At 42.3% G+C, this 14,038-nt stretch overlaps 1 protein-coding gene across 3 annotated transcripts in view; it reads left to right on the plus strand.

Annotated features, from left to right (window-relative positions):
• MAN1A2 (mannosidase alpha class 1A member 2) overlaps positions 1-14,038 on the plus strand; it is a 144,692-nt gene that overhangs the window by 116,172 nt on the left and 14,482 nt on the right. For all 3 annotated transcript variants that reach the window (XR_008793164.1, XR_008793604.1, XM_056112573.1), the window contains exon 12: positions 3,851-3,966. Coding sequence is in view for 1 of the 3 variants with exons in the window: in XM_056112573.1 (XP_055968548.1) it covers positions 3,851-3,966 (116 nt within the window). In the remaining 2 variants the exon portion in view is untranslated. The remainder of the gene's footprint in view (positions 1-3,850; positions 3,967-14,038) is intronic.

Below are 14,038 nucleotides of genomic sequence, written 5' to 3' on the forward strand. Positions count from 1 at the left end.
CCACTACCACTTTCACTATCACTATCTTCCCATTCATCAATTTGCTTGAGCGGGCCCAGTAACATTGAGACTTGTTATTGTGTTTGGCATATCGAATACATCACGGGTAGCTTGCCAGGCTCTGCCGTGCAGGCGAGATCCTCTCGGTAGCTTGCCGGGCTCTCCGAGAGGGGCGGAGGAATCGAACTCAGGTCAGCCATGTTGCCTGCGTGCAAGGCAAACGCCCTACCCACTGTGCTATCGCTCCCGCGTAGATGAAAAATAAATTATACAAATTTTAGATTTTTTTAAAAGGAATTCATAATTTCAGGCCAGAGGGACAGTATGGTAGTAAGGCCATGCATACGTCAACTCGGTTTGAAGTCCCAGCACCATATGTGGCCCCTGCAACCTTTACAGTGAGGGATAACTCCTGAGCGCAAATCCATTTTTACCTCCATTTGCACCAGCTTTGATCTCTGAGCACAGTTCCAGAAGTAAGCCCTGAGCACCACCAGATGTGCTCCCACCCAGGAATATCCAAGATGTGTTTTCTTTAATGTTCCCAAATTTATATAAAAAGCTTCACAAAGACAACCAGAGGGAAAAAAGTTAGAGTCATCATATAGATGGTTCTCTATGCCAGATCAAAGATTTCTCAATAGCTTAGAATAACATACATACATACATACACACACACACACTCACACACTCACACACACACACACACACACACTCACACACTCCTTTCAGTTACTCATGGAAGGTGGTGCTAGAAAATCCTTTACCTCTCTAAAGAGCTTTCTGCAGATTTCCTTTCCTTTGTTTCCTACACTTCAGAGCTCCCTAAAGAATTCAGAGGAACTATGACAAAATTTGCAAAGAGAAAACATCCTCTGTAGAATACTGGGCTGGAGCAATAGTACAGTGGGTAGGGCACTTGCCTTGCATGTGGCTGACCAGGGTTTAGTTCCTGGCAACACATATGGTACTCCGAATCTGCTAGGAGTGATCCCTGAGCACAGAGCCAGAAATAAGCCCCGAGCACCACTAAGTGTGGTCCAAAACAAAAAAAATTTAAAAAGGTAAGAAAAGAAGCTATCGAATAATTTATCTTTGTTGTTGTGAAGGTTCCGCTCCCCACTTAGTGCCTTCTGAAAGTATGACCCTGCTCTTAAATTATTAAGAAGAGTTTTGACAAGGTCGAACTTTATGTAACCTGCATTTGTCTCAATTTGACTCCAAATTTGAAGGAGTTGAGATTTTCCTTCTGTAGTCTGTATGAAACCATGCAAGGTAAAATCTGTCATGAACAATAAATCAAATAATTATGTTCTTGATCTAAATTTCAAAGGTATACCATGATAAAGAAAGGAGGATGGAATAAGAGAAGAGGATGCATTTGAGGGAGGGTGGTTGGGGCCACACCTAGCTGTGCTCAATGCTTACTCCCGACTGTGCTCAGGGATCGATCACTCACTCCTGGCAGGTTCAAGGGACCACGTGTGGTACTGGGGATTGAACCAGGTTGACCATGTGCAAGGCAAGCTCGCTCCCCTGCTATTCTGTATTGGCGGCCCAAAGAGAAATCACATCTTCAAACCCTTTGCTTGTCTCATTCCCCCAGAGTCCCAAACTGGATCCTCTCTGGAGTGTGAAGAAAGTAGAGACAGGCTGAGACAGACAGAATAATGGTAGTTTGTGTCTTCTATAGCTTTATTTATGTAGTTCATTTGTATCTTAAAATTTTTGAACAAGTATACTGTGCATGAAAAGTTGCCTTCAGGAGTGGAGGGAAATGGACTCTGTTGAAGGGGTCAGTGTTGAAACGCTGTGTGCCTGAAACCCCGCCACGAATGACTTTGTAATTTCACAGTGACTAAATTTTTAAAAAGAGAGAGCAGGAGAGAGAACTCTACATGATCCGAAGGCCTATCATGCCTTCATGTTGTTTTTCAATATCCTTATATTTCTCTGCCAGTTAAGTTGGAAAGAAAGCCCGTTTGTAACAAATGGTGGTTTTGAATACTTATATTCAAAATATGCCTAAAGTATTTAAAGGATACTAGCCTTTGGTATGATTTAAAATCCACTTGCAGTAAAATTGAAACGGTATGAAAATCAAGTTTCATTAAATAAACACTTTTAGTGTTAATTAACTTTTCCTGAGCAAGGCAAAAGACCAGAAAAGTCATCAGGCTAGGGACAAAAAAGTCGCAAAATGATAATTAAGAACCGTATCACTATCACCTCGTTTTTCATTGACCCACTCGAGCGGGCACCAGTAATGTCACCATTTGTCCGTCATGTGCTAGTGTAGCCCAGTGGCATATTGGGGGCTCGTTTGGGGTCAGGGGAATGAGGGCCATCATTGTTACTGTTTTTGGCATATCGAGTATGCCATGGGTAGCTTGCCAGTCTCCGCCATGCGGGCAGAATACTCTCAGTAGCTTGCCCAGCTCTCCAAGAGGGATGGAGGTGTTTGGGGCAGCCTCTAATCACCTTTAAAGGTGTTCCCAGTCCGGCACATGTGCAGGCAGGATACTCTCAGTAGCCTGCCGGGTTCTCTGAGAGTGAGAACTAGAGAATAAGAGGTAGCGCGGCCTCGAATGTGGCTGTGCGCTTCTGGGAGCTTGGTTTTATAGTCTCTGGATCTTGGGCCATTGATGGGGTTACACCGCAGTTGGTGGGTGTAACTGTCTAGCTACTGGAAGATGGGGGATCTGGGTAGGGGAGCCCAGTCCCAAACCGAGCAGACTTGGAGATCTCAGCCCCGGGTCCTGCACACCTGGGTTCCTCTACTGCTTCCTTCATGTGTGAGGTTCATCTGAGCGTGTGGAGAGTGGTCTCAACATGGCTATGGCTGAGTCCCGGAGGTCTTCAGCTGCTGGGGCTCTTATATATATGGGCTGGAGTGATAGCACAGCGGTAGGGCGTTTGCCTTGCACGCAGCCAACATGGCCAACCCGAGTTCGATTCCTCCGCCCCTCTCGGAGAGCCCGGCAAGCTACCGAGAGTATCTCGCCCGCACGTCAGAGCCTGGCAAGCTCCCCGTGACGTATTCGATATGCCAGACACAGTAACAACGAAGTCTCCAATGGAGACGTTACTGGGCCTGCTCGAGCAAATATAAGAACCATATATAATAAATTCTAAAGTTTAATTCAACAACATCTCATAGTAGCTTCAATCAGGAAGAGATCACATACACTCTCAGTTTTGCATAAATAGCCTAATTCAGGAGTATACTATACCTTTATAAGAAGATGTTTGCTTTGTATTAAAAACAAAGTTATTAGTGGATTTGGAGTTTCGTTTTATTTAGACATATTCAGGATGTACAAAGAGATATAAATGAATAATTATAGCTTTCAGTCATTTGTGGTAGAACACAATATTAATAATGTGTCAGATTATTGTTTTCCCATCTGAAAAGGCAAGACTTGCCTTGCCTACTGTACTATTTCTATGGTTCCTAAGTATTATTTTTTAAAAGAATGTTCTGACCTGTTGTTTATCTTGGAAATAACAAAATTGCTTTAAACGATTTAAATTCATTTGACCTTCTATTTGAATTATCAGAATGAATGGCACTTACTGTGGCTTACTTATTATTCAGTTTCAATAACCTAAATTTGACTACAAAATTAGGGAAATATAAGCTATCATACAAACATTTAAAATGTCCAGAGGTAGAGAAATTCAGCAGGAAATAGAACATCTCAATTAACTTTCCAGTATGCGAATGTTTTCATTCAGTACTTGAATTCTGTCACATTCTCATGGAGATCTGTGAATTGTTTATTGTGATTCCTTATTCCTTAAATGTGAAATTCTATGAAATTGATCTTTTGTCTGGTTACTTCCACAGGCTATTGAAAAGTATTGTCGTGTCAGTAGTGGATTTTCGGGGGTGAAGGATGTGTATTCCTCCACTCCAACACATGATGATGTTCAGCAAAGCTTCTTTCTTGCTGAAACATTAAAGTAAGTACATTTTAAAAAAAATATATTTTCATTGTAAGTTGATGTTTCTGTGTGATTTTTGCCTGATGAATTAGTGGTTGTTTGATGTTATTAAATTTTATCATAAATTCTTAATAAAATTACAAAAAATCATACTTTTATAAATAAACCATAACGCTTACGGTTTTTAAAGTTTTTGCTCCTTCTCAGGATTAATGACAAACTGAGAGTTTGTCATTTTATCCAGTATGAGTGGAGTATCTTTTTCAAAAAAGTACTGGTTGGGAGTGGGTGCCACACCTGCTGTTGCCTGTCTGAACAAAAACTCCAGATAACTGTGCCATGTCTACAAAGCTTCAGTTCACTGTGTCTTGAATAGAACCTAAAGTGTGCATTTCTGAGAAACTGGTGATGCCTTTGACAGCGATTCTATGAACACATCTGAAGAACCTGCTCTGTGGTAATCTATTGCAGATAATTGTGATCTTTTAATGATAGTAGAAGACATATGATAAAAGCTAAAACATGCATAAAGGGAATGATGAGAAGCAAATCAGACTGCTTCTCTTAAATTTTCTATTTATACTTTCTTTGTATCTGTACCTAAATGCTTTATAGAGAGTTTGTTCGTAGTAATGGCATTTTTTCCCTGGCATTCTTTTGTTCACATGGAGATATATTAGTAGATTTAAAAAAAAAAAAAGTACCAGAAAGCACCAAAATTCCTGTTCTCCTGGAGTGTCTGCCTAAATGAATATTTCTAGTTTACACTGTAGTTTAAGTGAATGTGCTTATCTCAGACTTACTTTATGTGTGTTTGTGTATGTGTGTGGTGCCAGCAGTCATACTCAGGGCCTCACACACTCAAGGCATGTACCTACCACTGAGCTAATATACCCTTTAGCAAGCTTTTATCCGAAATGGTCATCATATTCCAAGTTTTTTTTTTTATTACCCTAGAACTCTTATTTGTCCATTTTATTAGCTTTTTCATTATATTATTTCTTCCTCTCTTCCTAGAATATCACACATATTTCTTGTTATGTCATCTCTTTATTTTGCCCCTTTCTTTCTGTGTCTTCAGCTGACCCTTATTCCTGCTGAGACGGTGCAGAGTATCTGCATGGTTGTCATTTCACTGCCTTTAGTCATCTTTGTTTTGGTTAATCCCGTGTGCCTATACTGGAAGCAGCATGAGATCTTTTAACAAGCCGGAGTCCGAAATACAAAACATAGGCGCTTTCGTTGCACACTTCTTGTAGTTGAAGAAATTGGTCAAAATGAAATTTCTTAGCTTTCAGGTTTTGTGTCAGTAATTAGTAAAATTTGAAAGAACTTATATCAAAAAATTTTTCTAATTTGAAGACAATTTCAGAATACAATTAGCATTTAGTATATTTTTTTTCTAGATTTACCTATTAATTTTTGCCAGCTTCCTTTTGTATAGCCATACTGTTACATACAGCTATTTAATGCTATATAATTGAGAATAAATTGACAGTGACAAAATTCAATATAAAAGCCTTTCTTCTCTATCTTAATTGCAGCTCATTTTCTTTCGACATGCTGTGGATGCAGTAGCAGTTGTAGATACACAGTTTTTTCTGGAAGAAGTAAGGGGCTGGCTGTGTCTTCTCTTTTTCTCTTCGTTGGTCATAATTTCAGTAAAAATGCTGAAGTTTTAATGAAAATACTGAATTCCACTGAGAATTCCACTGTTATGTGGAAGATCAAAGATAGATTTCTTCAAAGACTCTTAAACTCATAAACTAATAGAGGAAGTAAAGCACATATAAACTTCCAAGAAATGTCTTATGTGTTAAGTGAATAAGAGAAATGTTAATAAGAGCAGGAGTCTTTCATAGAAGAAATAATTTACTGAGCATAGAAAGCAAAAAGAAAGACTTAATGGAAGTGATGGTATTTAAACTAAATGTGAAGGCACAATGGGAATAAGAGAATGGGCAGTATCCAAGGGAGTACGACTTACCAGGCAGAGAGTGGGTTGTTAAGAACGGAGTAGGAGAACTTTGCAGGTGGAATTAAGGAGCCTTGCTCTATGATTATGCGGAGGGAGACTTGATAAGAAGGAGAAACCACAGATAATATTCCAGTTTCCACTGCAGGTAGCTGTAAGTACAAAAGAAGACTGATTTACAAAAGGTAATGAGTTAGTTTTTGTATAGGTGCTCAAAGAGGCAGATGCAAACACAGATCTAGAACTTGAATGGTGAAGTCAGAAGCCAGAAATATTTTATGACGACAAAGTGGGGGGTGAGGGGAAGGATATAAATCTGGTTCTTTGAAATTCCCTACCTGACAAGTGAGAAGAACTTCCAGTTTAGCATGACAGAGTCAACACATGCCTTGATTCCCCAACTCTTGAAAGAAATTAAAATGTGCAAAGGGCTAAGAAGGTATGAAGGACATAGAATGTGTGAGAACAAAATTAATAGACAAGAGATTGCCGCCAGTATTTTAGAACATAAAATACAGAGTAGTTTATGCAAATCAAAGAAATAATTTAAAGGGAAAATGATGACTACTTAGGAAAGACTTAAGACCAGATATGTACAGGGTAAACGTCCGATTCGGGTTGTTAGGCATTCAAATGAATCAATGCTCTTGGCCAAGTTTGTGTTGACAAGGACACCGACGCCTCCAACACCTCTTTTATCGCATGTTCCGAGGAACAATTCTTCTCCAGTGTCGAAAACGGCATGGTGAGATTCGTGTCTTCTTGTCTCGGTCAGACCAATGATGTTGTACTTGATCATTCGCGCTTGTACCATCAGGTCCTCGATGGATGCATCTGATGCTAGCGTACGTGCATTGAAAGTACAGACGATCATTTTTGTCTTCCTTCGTTGTGGCAGCCTAGGTCGGCCTTGAGATTTTGTCGGCCTCTCCTTTCTCATCCTTCTCAGTGCTGCCATGTCGGTGAAGCCTTCAGGGTCAGGTGAATGAGACCAGTTGTAGTTACTGGTTTTGGCATATCGAATACACAGCGGATAGCTTGCCAGGCTCTTCCGTGCGGGCGGAATACTCTCGGTAGCTTGCCAGTCTTTCCGAGAGGTATAGAGGCTTTTGGGGTGACCTCTAATCACCCTTGTAGGTGTTACCATATTTGAACCCTATCAAATATGGTACGACAATTCCAGAAGACGGGTATTTAGTGTCTTATGAAGCGGCCGCGCGGGTCCGGAAAGCGTCCTGGAGTGTGGCGACGGCTGGGTAGTGGAAGTAGTGAATAGATGTGGCTCACTGCCTGCAGTTTCTATCTTCGTTGTCTACGCACCAACATCTTATTATGATGAAAGAGAAATCGAGAAGTTCTACATGGAGCTAGAGAAGTTCTATAAAGAAGACCACACCTTCTACAAGATCATTGTGGGTGATTTTAATGCCAAGATAGGACCGAGAAGATCAGCTGAAGAACTTCACATCGGAACCCATGGCCTAGAATGGAACGAACAGGGTGAGAGACTGTCTGAGTTCATCATGTCGACCAAGACCATTCATGGTAACTCACAGTTCCAGAAGGCAGAATCTAAACGATGGACATGGGAGTCTCCCGGTGGACGATTCCACAACGAAATAGACCACATCATATTCAATCGACGGTTTTGCCTGACTGATGTCGCTGTTGTCCCAAAATTTCGAACGGGATCGGACCACCGTCTCCTTCGTGCAAAATTCTACTTCACAGAGCGGGGAGAAAGGGCTGCAAAGTTCAAAAAGAGAACTCCCAGAACGACCACCAACTGGGAACTCTTTGGTACTATTGCGGCAACATGGGAAGATGCCATTGTTGACAACATTGACGAGGAATACGATCGACTGGTTCAGCACCTCCATGAATGTGCGAGGAACGCCAAGAGAGAGATAGCCACAAAAAGTCGCCTATCTTCGAAAACTCTTGAGCTAATTCACCAGCGTGGTTTGGCGCATGCCTCAGGCAACCGCAAGCTAACGTCCGAGCTTGCAAAGCAGTGCAGAGATGCGATCAGGGAGGACCTCAAAGAGAGAAGAGCAGAAGTACTGGTAGATGCGGCAGAAGCCGGGAAGAGTATTCGTAACGCCCGCCTGTCCTTCGCCAACTATAAGACCAAGATGACTGCCCTCCGACGTCCTGATGGATCCATCACATCCTCCAGAACGGCAATGGAGAAGATTATCCATGACTTCTACTCAAATCTCTTCGATAGCCATGTCCACTTGCCGACATACCAAATTCCACAGGATGGGTATGTCGTTCCCAACGTTCTCCCTTCCGAAATCCGACACGCCATTTCGTCAGTAAAGAAGCAAACAGCACCCGGCCCAGACAAGGTCAGACCTGAACACCTGAAGAACCTGCCGTCAGTACTCATCAATACACTGGCTCGGCTCTTCACTCGCTACCTGTCTGAATGCAAGGTTCCATCTCAATGGAAAACCAGCAGGACCGTACTACTGTTCAAGAAGGGAGACATCCATGACATTGGCAACTATCGCCCGATCTGCCTATTGTCTGTCATCTACAAGTTGTTCACTCGAGTCATCCTGAATAGGATTGGCAGAACACTAGATGAAGGACAACCATGTGAGCAAGCAGGGTTCCGCAAAGGATTCAGCACCATCGACCATATCCACACGATAACCAAACTCATTGAGGTTTCTCGGGAGTTCAAGATGCCGCTCTGCTTAACGTTCATTGATTTAAAGAAGGCCTTTGATTCTGTTGAGACGGAAGCGGTCATTGAAGCCCTAGCCAATCAGGGCATTCAAGCCCAATACATCAGGATCCTCCGTGAGCTGTATTGCGGATTCACTACCAGGATCTCACCATTCTACAAAGAAGTGATCGTTGATGTCAAGAGAGGGGTGCGGCAGGGTGATACCATTTCACCAAAACTCTTCAGTGCCACCCTCGAGAACATCATGCGACGACTGGAATGGGAAGGAATGGGAGTGAAGATAGATGGTCGGCAACTACACCACCTTCGCTTTGCTGATGACATTGTTTTAATAACACCAAACATCAGCCAAGCGGCACAAATGCTGGCCGACTTTGACCGTGAGTGTGGAAAGGTAGGACTACAGCTGAATCTTACGAAGACAATGTTTATGAGAAACAGCCTTGTTCCTGACGCCCCATTCGCTCTCAATGGAACGACCATCTCCGAATGCAACAGCTATGTGTACCTAGGTCGAGAGGTCAACATGACAAATGACCTGGCACCCGAGCTGCGCAGGAGGAAGAGAGCGGCTTGGAACGCCTTCAAGAACGTCGAAGAAATAGCTAAGAGGACGAAGAACCTCCGGCTCCGGGCACATCTCTTTGATTCCACTGTTCTTCCTGCATTAACATATGCCTCAGAGACCTGGGCCCTACGCAAACAAGATGAGAACGCTATTCAGGTCTCCCAAAGAAGAATAGAAAGAGCTATGCTTGGAATATCACGTTTCACTCAAATGAGAGAACGAATCCGGAGTTCTGACATCCGTCGACGATCAAGGATCAGGGACGCTGTCTCATTTGCCAAGGTGTCGAAAATCAGCTGGGCTGGTCACGTAATGAGATTCAAAGACGACCGTTGGACTAGAGCTGTTACTGATTGGATTCCACGGGATGTCAAGAGACCACGTGGCCGCCCACCTACCAGATGGTCAGACTTCTTTGTCAAGGTCATGAACGATCGGTTTGAGGCCCTCCATGTTCCCGGAGCGAAGAGATGCCATTGGGCTACACTAGCACGCGACAGGGACAAATGGAGACGTTACTGGCGCCCGCTCGAGCAAATCGACGACTAATGGGAAGTTAAGTGATTAAGTGATGTACAGGGTAGGACTGAAAATTAGGGTACCTTTTATTCTAAACACTTGTATCACTTGTCATCTTGTTGATCTTTGATTTTCTCGAGCGGGTGCCAATAACGTCTCCATTCATCCCTGCTGCGTGCTAGTGTAGCCCAATGGCATCTTCTCACTCCAGGAACACGAAGAGCCTCAAGCTGTCCGTTCAGGGTTTTGACGAAGAAGTCTGACCTCTTGTAGGTGGGTGGCCATATATCCTTTTGACGTCCGTGGATTCCAGTCAGCAACAGCTCTAGTCCAGCGGTCATCTCTAAATCGCATTAGTGTCCGGCCCATCTGATTTTTGACGCCTTGACAAATGAGACAGCGTCCCTGATTCTTGATTGTTGACAGAGGTCAGAACTCCAGATTCCTTCTTTCAATTGAGTGAAACGTGATACTCCAAGCATAGCTCTTTTGATTCCTCTTTGGGATACCCGAATAGCATTCTCAGGTCTCTGAAGCGTATGTTAATGCAGGAAGAACAGTGGAATCAAAAAGATGTGCCAAGAGCCAGAGGTTATTTGTCCTCTTAACAACTTCTTCACCGCTCTTGAAGGCATTCCGCACCACTCTTTTGTAATGGGGGTGGGGGAGAATGAGTGAATTAAACCTATAGTGTTTTCCAGTCTCAAATTCAGTGCCTTTGTTTTGGAAATCAAGAGAAACAAAAAAGTTTAGAAGTAATTCAGTTCAATAAACACTGCCATGATCCCTTCATCTATCCTACACATAGACATTCCCAGTACTGAAGTCTCTTTACAATAAGTATTTTTCAGAAAGTCTTTTGTTTCTGCACTCAGGGTTCTGACTTTTTGTCAGGAATCACTCCTGGTGGGACTCCGGGGACCATTTGGGATATTAGGTATAGAACTCCAATCTGCCGCATACAATAAGTGCCTTGACCTTAACTGTATTTACTAGGCTAAAGACAGCAAGCTTTGGTAGAAATATGAGTTTTTAAATGTTCTGTAGATAGATAGAACATCCTGCTAGATTCTGTGACACTCCTGAAATTCAGTGTTACAGTTTTTGGGTAATCTCTGTTGCAGGTATTAGTAATTTATCCTTTCAAGTAATACAAGTAATATTGTATTCACTGGCCACACCAATTTTATTTGCATTCACTTCATGGTGGTCTGTTAGTCATATGCCTTTGGTTTTGGGGAGGAGACTTTTGGCCTTGGGATCATACCCAAGGGTTCTCGAGAGTCTCTCAGAAGTGCTCCGAGAACCAAGCTATGCTGGAGATTGAACTCGGGGCTCCAGCATGCAAAGTGTGGGACTCCAGCCCTGTAATCCATCTCCAGAGGCCCCGTCAGGGGGAAAAGAACAAATTTTGTTTTCTATTTGATAAAACTTAAGTATCCCAATAGTAATCCCTTTTTAGAATTCTTTTGTCTCTTAAAAGTCATTAATACCAGGCCAGAGATATAATACAGAGAATAAGCAACCAACCTCGTCCCAGTACCCAACACCGCACAAAGTCCCCAAGCACTACTAGGAGTGAACCTTGAGCACAGAGCCAGGAATGAGCCATCAGCACCACTGGGTGTGACTCACCTCCCCAAAAGTAACTTATGTCAAGCCAGTGTGTTGCCTGGCACGCAGCCGACCCGGGTTCGATTCCTTCATCCCCCTCGGAGAGCCCAGCAAGCTAGCGAGAGTATCCTGCCCACATGGCAGAGCCTGGCAAGCTCCCTGTGGCATATTTGATGTCCTAATAAGTTTTTTTTTTAATTTATTGAATCACTGTGGGAAAAGTTACAAAGCGTTCAGGTTTAAGTCTCGGTCATGCAATCATCAAACACATTTCCCTTCACCAGTACTTACCCTTCACCACCAAGAACCCCAATATACCCCCCTCCCAACCCTTCCAATGCCTGCGAGGCAGATGAATTCTAGTTAACACTCTATCTACTTTGATTAGATTCATTGTTTCGACAAAAGATGCACCATTATTATTTAGAGTTTACACCCCAAAATCAGACCTGCTGAAAAGACATTGTGAAATAATTTGTTTTCTACAGCTGGTTACAAGAACCAAATGATGCGATTTTGAATTTCCAGTATTTTACTTATTAAGCCTGGAAGTATTTCTGCCAAGAGTCAGATAATTATAAGATTGGTTTCTGTGGCTCTGGAGCCATGGCCGTGCTGGAGAGCCACTCGTGGGGGGCAACTCGTGACCTCAGTAGGGCGTGAAGGGTGAGCTGGGAATACCCCCCTTTCCATGAGGTCACGACCGGCTCATACCTGGCTTTCCAAAAAGCTCCAAGGTGGCCGCCATCTTGCAGTCCAGAGGGAAAAGGGTGGAAGGGAGCAACACCCTTTTCCTCCCGGGCAGGCATGGAGCCGTGGGTTAACGCATAGCCCATTCACTTTTCTGCCACAGGCTGCTGGGCTCGGCTTAATAAGTTTTTTTTATAATGTAGGAGCACTGCTATTTATTCAGCCGTTGTTTAAGCTGATTGAATTGGGCACGAACTCCACTCTCATTAAGTTTTAAATATTTTTAATCCTGGTGCTTCTTGGGCCATACTTGTCTTATCCCAAACTCAGAGATCACTCCTGGGGGTGGGATGCGGGCGGGCCCTGATGACAATATGCAGTGCTGAGGGTCAAATTCAGTTTAGCCTCATGCAAGTCAAGCACATTATCTGCTGGACTCCTGCCCCTCCAGTGCTTATTTAAAAAAAAAAAAGCAGAAAGATTGTAGAAGCTATAATTTATGTGAAAAAAATTCTCAGTACTCAAAATATTACCTAAAGCTTACTCAAAGTCCCAAGTTTGTCCTGATTTAATAATTTATTTTTCTAGTCAAACACTGTGATTTACAGTGTTAATTATAGTTGAGTTCCAGGCATACGATGCTCACCACCAGTCACACCGCCAATGCCCCCAGGTTCCCTGCACCCCTCGGCCTGACTGCTAGCAGGCTCATTGTTAAATGTGGGTATTGTAGTTTGTGTCTCATGCAGTGTTGTTTGTGCTGTGGTCTAGAAATAGACATCGACCCCACTCTACACCGCTGACGTGTCTGAGTCCATGCCCCAGTGAACTTTGGTCTGCTGCTTCTTGCCGCTACCTTCCTCAGTTTCTTTCATTCCCTTCTCGTTATCCTGCTTTTTAAACAAGTTTTGTGAGTTTTCTAGATCTTCCTTTGTAAACAGTTGCACTAAGCAAGTTTTCTTCGATCCTTAGCACTGGTTGCTAATCGCTTGCTTTATATGATTATGACATGAATAGAATAAAAGAATTGTGATAAAGCAAATATATAAAGACGTTCATTGTAGCATCTTGGCTATTTATGTGGTGTAGAACTCTTTCAAAGTTTCTGCGAGTTTGAAAGTTTTGAAATATTTGGGCAGTGGGACTAGGGAAAGCTCGTGCATTTTATTTTGGACAAATTTATTGATGTTATCGTATCTCCTAATAGTTCTAATTCTCCTTTTTATAAGTATTGTTATCCTTATTTGTCTATAAAAGTGTTCACAATGTACGCAACTGAATATACAGCAAACATTCCAGGCTTTTAAAACTAATTGCCTAGTCAATAAGAATTTGAAGTCGATTCAAAGATAATTCTGATGATAGTTTTTCCGTAAAGCATGATGAATGGTATGTCTTTTGAGCGTGTAAGTAAAACTCTTAATATATTTAGGAGGAGGGCAGTCAGTGAGTTTATTGGGGCTGAAAATTTTTAGACAAGTTCAAGAGGGAAGATGGAAAAACAAGGCCACTGTCTCTCTAACTGGAGCCTAAAGTGGAGTGGAATGTTTTTACAGTAATGTCAAGTTGTGTGGGGTGCCAGGGATCAAATCCAGAGCCTTGCAAGACACATGGTATATTGTAGAATTTCCCTTCTGACACTGTTATATGTTGTTTAAAAGTTACCAAGGAAACAGTGCGTGCTCAAAAAGAGAATCATGTTGCAAATGTAAAGCATCTACACTTTCACCCCAGATTCCTTTCCCAAGCCTTTCACTTACAACTGAGATACAATTAAAGGAAAACAAATAGCACTGAAAAGAAATTAGAATCCAAAGTGCAAAAAGAGACTTCTTAAACTTCCAACTTTTGCAAGGATCCAGAAAAATTGCGTACCAGGGTGCTATTATAGATGTGATTTTTTTTTACAATCAACATTAATATTAAATATTCTTTCCGAAATAAAAGAAATTATCAAAAAGGAGAACTGTTTCAAAGAAAGGATAGAGTGGGGAAGGTAAAGATGGGTGATTTAATAACTTTC

This window comes from Sorex fumeus, unplaced genomic scaffold (genome assembly GCF_029834395.1).
Source record: "Sorex fumeus unplaced genomic scaffold, SorFum_2.1 ptg000001l, whole genome shotgun sequence".
Classification (NCBI taxonomy): Eukaryota; Metazoa; Chordata; class Mammalia; order Eulipotyphla; family Soricidae; genus Sorex; species Sorex fumeus.